Genomic DNA, 12,222 nt, shown 5'->3' with positions numbered 1-12,222 from the left:
CGGCCACTGCACTCCCAGTTTAGCGACGGAGTGAGACTCTGACTCAAAAAAAAAAAAAAAAGGTGGCAACTACAATGGACTGAACTGTGTCCCGTCCTCCTGATGCTCCTAAATTCATATGCTGAAGCCCTAGTCTCCAATGTGATTGCATTTGGAAACAGGAAAGCGAGGAGATAATAATGGTTAAATGAGGCACGTAATGAGGCACGTAAAGGCACCTAATTTGTTAGAGCTGGAGCCTTTTTTATAAGAGAAAGAGACACCAGAGCTCTTTATACACACACCCAAGAAAAACATGTGTGCACAGCAAAAAGGTGATCATTGATATGCCAGAAAGAGAGACGTCACCAAGAACCAAATCAGATGGTCATGTAACATGGACAACTCAGCCTCCAAAACTGCTGAGAAATAAATTTCTGTTGTTTAAGTCACTCAGTCTATGACATTTTGTTATGGCAGCCCAGGCAGATCAAAACAGCAACACTTCACCTTAATCCCAAAACTTTTCCTTAAGACAAAGTTAGTTATTTAAAAATCAGTAATAGAAGTCAAACTTGTCTTTAAAAATTCCAATTTAAAAATCTACAGAAGTTAAAGCCAAGTATTTTCTGCCCAGTTCCTTGATCAGCTATAAGGGGAATTCACTGAGATCAAAACATTCAGAAGTTAGGATTAATTCTTATTATCAAAGGGAAAAACTTTTTCCTGAAATTAAAGGACTATGGTTCCTCAAAATGATTTTCCTTCCCTTAGAGCAAGACATGAATTGAAAACAGAAAAAAAAATCCATACTGATCCAAATAAGAAAGCTAAACGTTAACAAAAAATCAGATATGCTTGTAACTCAACTGCTGTTTCAGTTTCATCACATAAAATAGAAATGACAACCTCCTACAGAACCTGCCCTAAAAACAAATTTTCCCACTCCTCTTGCCCTAAAAATAAATTTATATATTTTCTTACAAATTATGGTTACAGTCATTAATGAAATTAGCACCACATAGACAGGAAAACCTTTTATCTTAGTATCTTAGAACAGAAAACAAGTCAGATAAACCAAAGCAAAAACTGAGTACCTCAAGTCACAGGTTAAACTGACTCTCTCTCTTTCCTTAAAAATCCCATTTCTGCACTATTCTCTTTAAAATATAATGCATAAAACTCTTCAAATAAAGGGCTCTAGTGGTGGATTCATGTCGAGCTCTTGAGTCTGGGGTACTTCTTAATTTTTCTACGTTTTGGAAAAGTAGTCCCCCATTATCTGAGGTTTTGTTTTTCAGGTTTCAGTTACCTATGGTCATCTACAGTCTGAAAAACAGATGAATACTGCCCAATAAGATATTTTGAGAGAGAGAAAAGAGATCACATTCAAAAAACTTTTATTACAGTATATCGTTAAAATTGTTCTACTCTCTTACTGTACCTAATTCATAAATTAAACTTTATCACAGATATGTATAGAAAAAAAATAGTGTCAATAAGATATTTTGAGAAAAGAGATCACATTCAAAAAACTTTTATTACAGTATATCATTAAAATTGTTCTATTCTCTTACTGTACCTAATTCATAAATTAAACTTTATCACAGATATGTATGTATAGAAAAAAAAATAGTGTATGTAGGGTTCCCTATCATCTGCAGTTTCATGCATCTAACTTGGAATATATCCCCAACAATAAGAGGGAGTTATTGTACTTTTAATTTCTCTCAACTTTCTCTCAAAAGACCCAGTGATAGATACAGCTGATTCCACCCAATTTAACCTAAATTTTTGTTATTCCAGCTAATGTAATGACCTTTCCTGAGTTGGACAACTACCTTGCTGCATTAAGATTAGTCTAACTCCATGTACAGAACTACAGATCAATTCCTCTAAGTAGGATACTATGGTTCCCTATTTTGTCCTTTCTTATGAGCAAAAGAACTATAAAGTTTAAGGACATAAAAGGGAATACTTTACAATTGCTCCATCTCATTTGCCATCTACCAAAAGAAAAGGAAGAGTTCTTAGGAAATGTGGCAATTCCTCATCTCAAACAGCTTTCAATTTTAAGGGGTGTATATAAACTTTCATTTACCTATATACAACAGCTTTATTTATATGCCATTGTAGATACTAGCCTGGAAAAGCTGTTCCATACCCAATTTAAAATACAGCATTTTCAGGCTGGGCATGGTGGATCATGCCTGTAATTTCAGCACTTCAGGAGGAAAAGGTGCAAGAATCACTTGAAGTCAAAAGTTTGAGAGCAGCCTGGGCAACAAAGTCTCTACAAGAAATTTAAAACCTAGTCAGGTGTGGTGGAATGCACCTGTAGTCCCAGCTACTTGGGGGCTAAGGGAGGAGGACTGATTGAGCCTAAGAGTTTCGAAGTTAAAGTAAGTTAATATTATCCACTGTACTCCAGCCTGAGTGACACAGTGAGACACTGTCTCTTTAAAAAAAAAAAAAAGCATTTCCAATTGTTTTTTAATCCAAAGTAAATAACCACTAGCAGTACTATCCTTAACAACTGCACCCAAACTTAACCCTTTGCACTCAGGATATCACATGGATCACCTACCAGCAACTTGACTGCTTTTTAATGAAATAGTGAAAAATAAATCACTTCATATTAAACGGCATAGCATTGGAACCAATTATTTTATTGTAATGATATTTTGCTTACAATGGAATTTTGGACACTAAGGAACTTATTTATGACCAAAAAAATCAAAATATTTTATATAATTTTCTAATGTGTGGTAACGTGTGAAACAGTCATCAACATGTATCTCAGGTTTATTGAGACACACTGACCCTGAAAACAACCTTTCTTTGCCCTAATTGAACAGAAACAAGGACCTGAAGAAGCTGTAGGCCACAGTGACCCACAGGAAAGTTAGGATGCATATGGCAGAGCAAAGTATCTGCTTCCCAAAACCAGGTCCTGCTACTGCCCTGGCACTCCACAACATGATTTGAAGACAAGGTCAACAATAACAGGAACCCTCAGGACAAGAAATGAGACTCCACCTGAGTTTCAAGAAGTGGGCAGCTCAGCAGTGACTATAGTAGTGGAGAGTAAGAATCCAATGCCAGTGGGAATGGATGGTTTGGTAATCCTGCCTGAACTTTTAGAAGCACTTTTAGAACTTTTAGATCACTAGTTCCACCCTGTCCCTGGCAGTCTGGCAGACACTGAAGTAACTGAAGCCAAAGGCTGGCAAGAAGCCGGCAGTTTGTGAGCTCAGTTTCCAGTAGGGCTCCTGATATTAAAGCTCCTCCATAGGCAAAAGCAGTGAGTGAATGAGTTTATTATATTTTAGAAAAAAATGTGTAAGAATTTCTGCCAATAACGTGGATAGAGTTGCTCAAAAAAATATTTCAGACTGCAATAACTTACCTCTCTAGCAGCACAATCATGAGGAGCTTCTTCTTTATTTACTTTTCCTTTTGGAAAACCCCAGCCTGATTTTGCTAAGTACCCCTGAACCAGTAGTACCTATAAAAGAAGCAGAGGTAAAAATCAAATTTGACCTCCTTTCCCTTGTTCCTTTATAAAATCAAAGATATTTTTCTTGTTACGTCAGGTAATAGTTAATCACCAATAATTTTACATAATATTCAGTTTAAGTACCTTCCAAGAGTCTGACTAAACTACTATTAGTGTGAAGACACTGTACCCATTTAAAAAAAAATTTCTTCAACAATGAAGTGATACTTTTTTGTACTAAGTCATAACTGCCACAAGCATAAAATCTTAAGACTGAGAATACAGACAAAATAAAATTTGGCTTTTTAAACACTAAAAATCTGAGCATAATTTAAGATCTTCATTCAGAATACCCCATGAATAACAAATTTTGTTAACAGGTCTAAAAATTAAGAGTTGATCACTATTTCACTAAAAATCTTGTTATTTTGTTACACTCACATTTTCAAGAGTCTCATCAAGAATAATTGCACCATATGTTGGTACTCCCATTTTATATTCCTTCCATTCATCCAAAACTTTTTCCACATCTTCACCTTGAGGCAGCAAAAATGGACAATGACTGAAGAGTATAAATAATGTTAAGGAAGCTTTCTCCCTTAGTACAGCTTGAGAAATTATATACTGATTTAAAAGTGACCTTTTAAATCAACTGTGTATTTTATGTGAAATTATGCAAATCTTCACCTCACTTAAGTTTAACTTTTATTTTATTCATTTTTCCACATGTGTTTTCTCTTAAACAAGTCACTCAATTTCTGTATTTAATGTAAACACAAATCAAGTAAGTTTTGAGTACTCATAATCCTGGATCCCTGAGTTAACACAAATTAATTCAGGACCATGTAAACACCTCAAAGACTTCTCATTAAGTGGTCAAATTCTTTTTTTTTTGAGTCAGAGTCTCACTCTGTTACACAGGCTGGAGTGCAGTGGCATGCTCAGGGCCACCTTAGCCTCGACCTGCTGGGCTCAGGCGATCCTTCCACCTCAGTCTTCCAAATAGCTGGAACTACAGGTGCATGCCACCACACCTGGTTAATTTTTTGTAGAGAAGAGGTCTCGCCATGTTGCTCAGGCTGGTCCTGAACCCACGGGCTCAGACAATCCTCTCGTGTCGGCCTCCCAAAGTGCTGGGACTACAGGCTGAGCCACCGCACCTGGACTTCTATTTTTAATAGCCCACTGCAATTAATTAGTGCTAGTACCAATATGGTCTTTGAAATCAAGTGGTGGTATTTGATACATGTAAACTTCCAGATAATTGAAAATATGCTTCTGTTACATGTTTTTAGATTAATGTCAAAAATAAAACACCAAGTATACAAGCTTTTATAGAAGACTTGAGGCACACTGTATCATAAATTATAATAATCAGTTAACAATTATAGTAATGTGGCATTTGATGACATGGAATATTGGAAGTCAGAGCATTACAACTTCAGGGTTTGGGGTTTTATATAATTTTTACTATTTTACACTGCCTAGTTTGGGTTTACACTGCCCAGTAGTTTGGGAAGAGGACTGGCTCAGTTTCTTTGAAACTGGTTATACTTTCTCAGTACTCAGATTTATCTTTCTATATAATCTTTAGTAATAGGTAATTTTGGTGTTTGAGACCAGCCTGGCAACTTGATGAGACCTCGTTTCTACAAAAAATCAGAAGATAAGCCAGGCATGGTAGCGTGAGTCTGAAGTTCCAACTACTTGGAAGGCTGAGGCGCAGGGATTAACTGAGTCCAGCAGGTCGAGGCTGCAGTGGCCGTGAGCCTGACACTGCACTCCAAGCTGGGCTACAAGAAGAGACCCCAACTCAAAAAAAAAAAAGGCCAGGTTCGATGGCTCAGCCTGTAATCCCAGCACTTTGGGAGGCCAAGGTGAGTGGACTGCCTGAGTCTATGAATTCAAGATCAGCCCAGGCAACTTGGTGAGACCTCGTCTCTACAATTAAAAAAAAAAATTATCCAGGTGTGATAGCGCACACCTGTAGTTCCGGTTACTTGGAAGGCTGAGGTGGAAGGATCACCGAAGCCCAGCAGGTTGACGTTGGGGTGGTCATGAGTGTGCCGATGCACTCCAGCCTGGAGTAAGACTTACATAGTGAGACTCCAACTCAAAAAAAATTAAAAAACAGAAGAAAAACAGAAGAAACCTAACACACAGACAATGCATTAGGGTCAAACGATATACCAACATAATATAGCAAGGAAGGTTTTATATGGAGCAGAGAAAGGTGGTGGAAGTACAGGTAGTACGGGCACATCAACCTCAAAATACTCTCAAAGAAATCACCATTATATTCACATTGTGATTAAGAGCCTGGTTTAAATTTAAAAATCGCATAAAGTTTATTTTATTAATTTGAGAATTTTATGAATTCTAAATTTTATAATTTAAAATTTATAGTAGTAACAAAATAGGTTCTAAGTGTCCAAAGAAGTCAATCATCTATGACAACATTGTAATTAAAAGACAAGCACCATATTAACCTCAACGTAATTATTCCATGCCTTCATTAGAGTGGGGGAAAGATAAACACTTGGATGCTATGAATACTTCCAGATTCTAAAAGTGGCTTTACATGTTTACTAAAATCTCTAACAAAACTTCAGCCCAGGAGCAAATTCAGGATAGATACTCTTGTCTATATCCACATTGCTGAGTGCTCACTGAAGAAAAATTACAAGACTACGTGCAATTTACAAAAAAAGAAGAGGTGTAGGAAAAGTCCCACAATTTACCCAAGGACATATAGCTAGTAAGTGGCAGAAATGAGTTAGGATGCTAACTCAAAGAATGTAGCTCTAGAGCTTATGCTACGAACATCATAGTATGTAGTCCTCTCCACCCCAATACCCAGTATATACTACAAACAACTTGCCCATAACCAAACCTCTCCCACAAAATGTCTTATTTTCCTATGAATGGAATGACATACTCATCCACTCAGCTGCTCACAGGAGAAAACTGGGTACCATCCTTTCTTCTACCTCTCCTCAGGTATCCAAGTTATCACCAATTTTACCTCCTAATTACCTTTCAAATTTGAACTCTTCTGCTCACTTTCACTAAAACAGGTTTTCACTATTTCTCTAGTAAATAAATGAAACATCTTAACTAGGTTCCAAATCTCCGATCTTGCTTTCCTCCAATTCACTGACCATACTATTCCAGAGTAGTCTTTCGAAACACCTCTACAGAGAGAAATAAAGCAAATGAGGGAAAATGTTAACATATCTGTGATTGATTACAGTTAAAGAGTATAATGACAGTTCTCTGTAATATTCTCTATTTCTGTAAGTTAAAGTTTCTTTTCTCAAAATAAAATTGAATGTTAAAAAAAAAAATCCACATTATCTTTTTCAAATTAATATGGCCCACAAGACTGCTATATGTTTTAGCCCCTAAATTACACTACAGTATCATCTCTTGTCTCTCTCCACTTATTGTAAAAATAGAACAGGGCCAGGCTCAGTGGCTCAGCCTGTAATCCCAGCACACTGGGAGCCTGCGGGTTTGAGACTGGTCCGGGCAACTTGCAAGACCTGGTCTCTACAATAAATCAAAAAATAGCTAGGCGTACTAGAGCACACCTGTAGTTCCTGCTACTTGGAAGGCTGAGGCAGAAGGATCGCCAGAGCCCAGCAAGTTGACGCTGGGGCGGCTATGAGCGTGCCACTGCATTCCAGCCTGGTCGACAGAGTAAGACTCCAAATAAGAAAAAAAAATACAACCACATTTAACTTTTTAACTTCCTCATAGATTTCCTCATATAGGTCATTTTCTCCAAACAAGGCTTTTATCTAGCCCCCAATCATTTTTGGGGGAAGGGCAGAAGGAGTAATGATTAACATTTATTGACCATTTACTATGGGCCAGTCAAACAATTTGCACATACAAATTAACGTGATTCTCAAATGTATCCTTTGAATTAGGCACTATTAACTTTATTTTTTAGGACAAAACTGGGATCCTCATCTAAGAGAAATTAAATAACTTACCCAAGATCCTCCAGTAGCCAAGTCAGAATTCAAAATCATAGCCCCCAAATCTTGACTTGGGTATCCCTCGCCTCTGTTCCCACTGAACACTGTACCACCCTATCCTATCTTACCACACTGCACGTAATCATTTCCTTTCCCGTCTCTCAACTTCTTAAAGATACTGGTCTGCCTTGTTCATGGCATAATGCCTGGCACAGAGTAACCACGCAGTTATTTAACGAAGGCTATCACAATAGCAATAAAAGTTCCATCTCCATGTAACTTAAAGAAACATAACTAAAACAGAGGCTTTTGATGATTTTTTGGCAGGAAGGAAAGTGTAAAACTCATGTATATACAAGTACAAAATCTTATCTAGAACCCCAAAATATGTAAAGTTGTTCTAGCAGAACCATAAGTCTATAAAAAATGACCAAAACAAAAGAGGACTTTGCTGTTTCAATGTTTGCATAACTAGATTACAACTCCTTAAAACCAAAGATGGTGCTCAATATACTTCTATTCTCCTCTGATTCCTCATTAACTTCTACACATTTAATCAGTGAGACAATTTGATCATCTCTTCTTTTGAAATCTGTCTCCCATCAATGTTTCCTTTGCAGTCCCCCAACTATGGGTCAGAACCATACTGCTCTGTATACAGGTCAAGTGATGTACCAGTTCAACCAATAAAGCTTTTGTGAATACCATTTTCAAATTATCAGAGTAATATTCTTACCCTTGCTTTTAAAAAATTACTCTATGGTGAACAGTTATCTAGAACAAAGTGTTTCATCCATTTTCTATAGAACCCTAAGGATTCCATATTTCATGGGCTCAAGCAAAGTGACAGGGAGCCAAGTGTAAGGGTATTTCAGGTCACCTAGCCCTACTCCAGCTCCAGTTCTAGTACACAAACTTATGGGTACAAATCCATTTGAATGTCAGTTTCATGGCAAAAAAAAAAGACCTGGTTGGGCACAGTGGCACCAGTAATCCCAGCTACTCAGGAGGCAGAGGTAAGGACTGCTTGAGTCCAGGAGTTGAAGACCAGCCTTGGGCAAGATAATGAGACTCTCGTAAAAAAAAAAAAAAAAAAAAGAAAGGCTACAGAATAAAAGTCAAAGCACTATGGCTGAATTAAAAACCCACACATTCTCCACATATACCTTTCCAATCATATCTCCTATTATGACTCCTTGAGAGCCCTCTGCTCAATGTAAACTAATTTACTTCCTGAGATATCCTTTATAACTGTTCAAATCTACAATTTTACACAATCCGTTTTCTTTACCAAAACCCAGTCTCCACTTCTATTTAGAAAATCCTATATTCCCTTAAAACTATAGCCGTGCCTAAAATATTTCCACCTTTTTCAAAATTCTAAAAACATTTAATAAAAAAAACCATTAGCAATTCATCAGTTCTTTGCCTTGTGACATCTTTTATAACCTTAAATAGTCATATGAGTATTTTATAACTAATAAATTATGACAAGATTCTGTCTAATATGTAAATAGGGAGGGAAAAGTTGCTTTGAAGGCAGAGTTCTTTGTATTTGCCACAGAACTAAAAATTGCTTTGAACATAGTGAATATTCAATAATTACTTAAGAGATGTCTACGTAAATCAGAAAGATAATTAATCAAAAATCAATTGGTTAAATGGAACAGCAAGTACAAGGTAAAAAAACAGATCAGTTCTACAAATAGGTTAGCTATTTCCAAAAGAAAGAAAACAAAATTTAATTCAAATCCCCAGTGTATATTTTGAGAAGCCCTCTATATAAAAATAAGAATACCATTAAATTGTTTCTACTAATCTTATTTGACAATTTTTAGAAAGAAGTCAGTTTTATCTAACAGGTTTTTAAAAATTGCAGAGAAAAGTAAAAGGAAATATGTGCTTAAATATATTATTAACAAGAATGAAAGACAGTCATAGTAATAAAAAGGATATCAGCTTTAGCAAAGTCTCTTATCCCACACTGAGGTAATCCTGGTGTGTTCTGCATGTAGAAATCCAAGTAAAACCAATGGGCAAGTTCAATCTGAAAACACACTCGGATTGCATTGTCTCTTTCCTCGCTGGGAATATGCAAAATAAATCGGCTGTCAAAAACAAAGCACATACAAAAATTACAGTTACAAACTATAACAATTTGCTGATCTATTTTAACAGATGTAACTTTAACTGCTTTACCCCTAACTCACCAACTTATAAAAGGGATCAAGAGCAGTCCTGATCAAGGAAGTAATTAATATTTGGGAGAAATTACTATAAGGAAGATGAGCCTCCCCAAAAAAAGAGAGAAAGAGTAAAGATACCACATGTATCTCACTCTTCACAGAATTTTTTGAGTCTGTGTACCCTCTGTGTATAAGTACAGAGGTTAAACATGAAGCACTCACTAACAAACTAAAAGTTAAGCAAGAAAACAACCTTCACTAGCATTTCTCCCATGCCTAGAAATGTTTATAAGAACACAAATATATTCATACAATTTTTATTTTTAAAATAATCTTCACATAGAAATATTATCAAGAAATACTAGAAAAGAAGAAATCAATACTGTTGCTCATTAACACACTAAACTTCCCAAGGAGCCTTATCTGCAGAGCCTCAGTTCAAACTTTCAAATATACTCACTTTTTAAAATCCTGAATTGACTTTTCCAAGAATGTTGGGAAAAGAAAGGAAAGACATATTTCTTATATATATATATGTATATATATATACACACACATATATGTGTAATATATAATATACCCACACCATATTACATACACATATATGTGATTAAGATATGAACCCTTTTGCTGTGAAACATACAAGTTAAAATTCATAAATCTGAGTGAATGGGATTTATAGCAGTCATTAAGCAGCTGCCAATTATTTCTTGCTATGAATTTTTTTTTTTTTTTTTTTTTGACACCCTGTCACCCTGGCTGGAGTGCAGTGGCATGAGCCTGGCTCACTGCAGCCTCAACTTCTGGGCTCAGGCAATCCTTTTACCTTAGCCTCTCAAGTAGCTAGGACTACAGGTATGCAATGGGGATCCAGAGCTTAAAACTCAGAGAAATAGGAACACTCCTCTCCAATCACAACATTCCTCTCCAATCACAAGAGCTGTGCAGTCCCAAAAGAGTAAGGCTAACCTCCACTTCTTTTTTGTGTGTAGCAGTGGCTTTGTGGCTACAAGACCAAAAAGGGAGGCCCTGGGGAACAAAGAAGTACCTGAGAGAAAGCAGCTCAGTAGGGCTTGGTGGCTCAGCCTGTAATCCCAGTGCTTTGGGAGGCTGAGGTGAGTGAATTGCCTGAGCCCGCGGGTTCAAACCCCACCTGGGCAACTTGGTAAGACCTCATTTCCACAATAAATCAAAAATTAGCCAGGCATGGTAGCGCACGCCTGTAGTTCCAGTTACTTGGAAGACTGAGGTGGAAGTACTGCCAGAGCCCAGCACATCGAGGCTGCAGTGGTCGGGAGTGGCCACTGCAGTCTGAGTGACAGAGTGAGACTCCAACTCAAAAAAAAAAAAAAGAAAGCAGCTCTGGAAAACAGTCCCATGAGACTGTTTATAAATTATGGGCTCAATCCCAAAATGCACATGCCCAGAGTAGACTATAAGCAACATATAATAGTCTCTGAGAACTACGACAATATAGACCACTGCCCAAGTCCCAGACTGGCTACTGGATGGCATACACAAACTAGCCATCTTTTCTTTTTCTTTAACTTACCTCCATGTCTCAAGAGGAGAAAAAAAAGACATACTATTTATTTGTTTGAGGCAGTCTATTGACTTCTACTATGTAAGATGACAAATTAACTAATTCCACTCCCATTCTACAAAGCCTTCTCATCTTTCCATTCTCCCCAAAAAATTATATCATAGTTTGGGTTAATTTTCTCATGCCTGGCATTTTGGAGCAGATAATTCTACGTTGAGAAACTGTCCTAGGCACTGAAAGATGTTTGGCAACATTCCTAGTATACAGAGAACCCACAGACATAAGTAACTGCATCTTACATTTCAAAAGGTATCATGCCAACAGGGACCAGATGTTTGCCTAATCAATAGGGATTATCTGCACCCAATCACAAAAGGACATAACCAGGCACACCCTTTACTATGAGTCTTCACCAGCTCAAGATGATCACCTTTTTTTTTTGAGTTGCAGTCTTACCCCGTCGCCAAGGCTGGAATGCAGTGGCACACTCACGGCCATCCCAGCATGAACCTGCTGGGCTCCGGCGATCTTTCCACCTCAGCCTTCCAATGAGCCAGAACCAGGCATGCACTAACAAGTCCAGCTAATTTTTTATTTATTGTAGAGACAAGGTCTCGCCAAATTGCCTGGGCTGGTCTCAAACCTGCAGGTTCAGGCAATCCATTTGCCTCAGCCTCACAAAGTGCTAGGATTACAGGCTGAGCCACCAAGCCTGGCCAAGATGACCATCTTAACAGGCACCATCCAGCTGTCATTATGATCAGCACCCAGCATCTGCCACAGAAAGCTCTACCCAAGTCAAAGGCTCTTCCTTGGGAGATGCAGACTTCCATCTAGATCTCCTTGTCCACATCACTATTTGGAGTGGTCCGTTAACTACTTTTCCCTATCCTTTTCTCTTGTTGGTAAATGTTACTTTGATGTGAAATGTTTAATCTATAACATTTATATATTAAGTATACTACTATACATAATTTGCAAAACTGACTGACTCGTGGATTGGCTTGAGACTACATGCCTGCAGCTCTG

General features: G+C 37.4%; 1 protein-coding gene across 3 annotated transcripts in view; it reads right to left on the bottom strand.

Annotated features, from left to right (window-relative positions):
• The window catches only part of DCP2 (decapping mRNA 2), a 48,679-nt gene that overhangs the window by 21,324 nt on the left and 15,133 nt on the right, over window positions 1-12,222 (bottom strand). For 2 of the 3 annotated variants that reach the window (XM_021711651.1, XM_021711652.1), the window contains exons 2-4: window positions 9,421-9,572; window positions 3,920-4,047; window positions 3,389-3,487 (exon numbers count right to left, since the gene is read on the bottom strand). In XM_021711651.1, coding sequence (XP_021567326.1) covers window positions 3,389-3,487; window positions 3,920-4,047; window positions 9,421-9,572 — 379 coding nt within the window. The remainder of the gene's footprint in view (window positions 1-3,388; window positions 3,488-3,919; window positions 4,048-9,420; window positions 9,573-12,222) is intronic. The other variant, XM_008056658.2, reaches the window with a different exon arrangement.

The sequence above is a fragment of the Carlito syrichta genome, unplaced genomic scaffold (assembly GCF_000164805.1).
Source record: "Carlito syrichta isolate Samal-C Ts95f unplaced genomic scaffold, Tarsius_syrichta-2.0.1 Scaffold302431, whole genome shotgun sequence".
In the NCBI taxonomy this organism is placed as follows: Eukaryota; Metazoa; Chordata; class Mammalia; order Primates; family Tarsiidae; genus Carlito; species Carlito syrichta.
The sequence above is the reverse complement of the archived record's forward strand: the minus strand, read 5'-3'. Positions and strand labels throughout refer to the sequence as shown.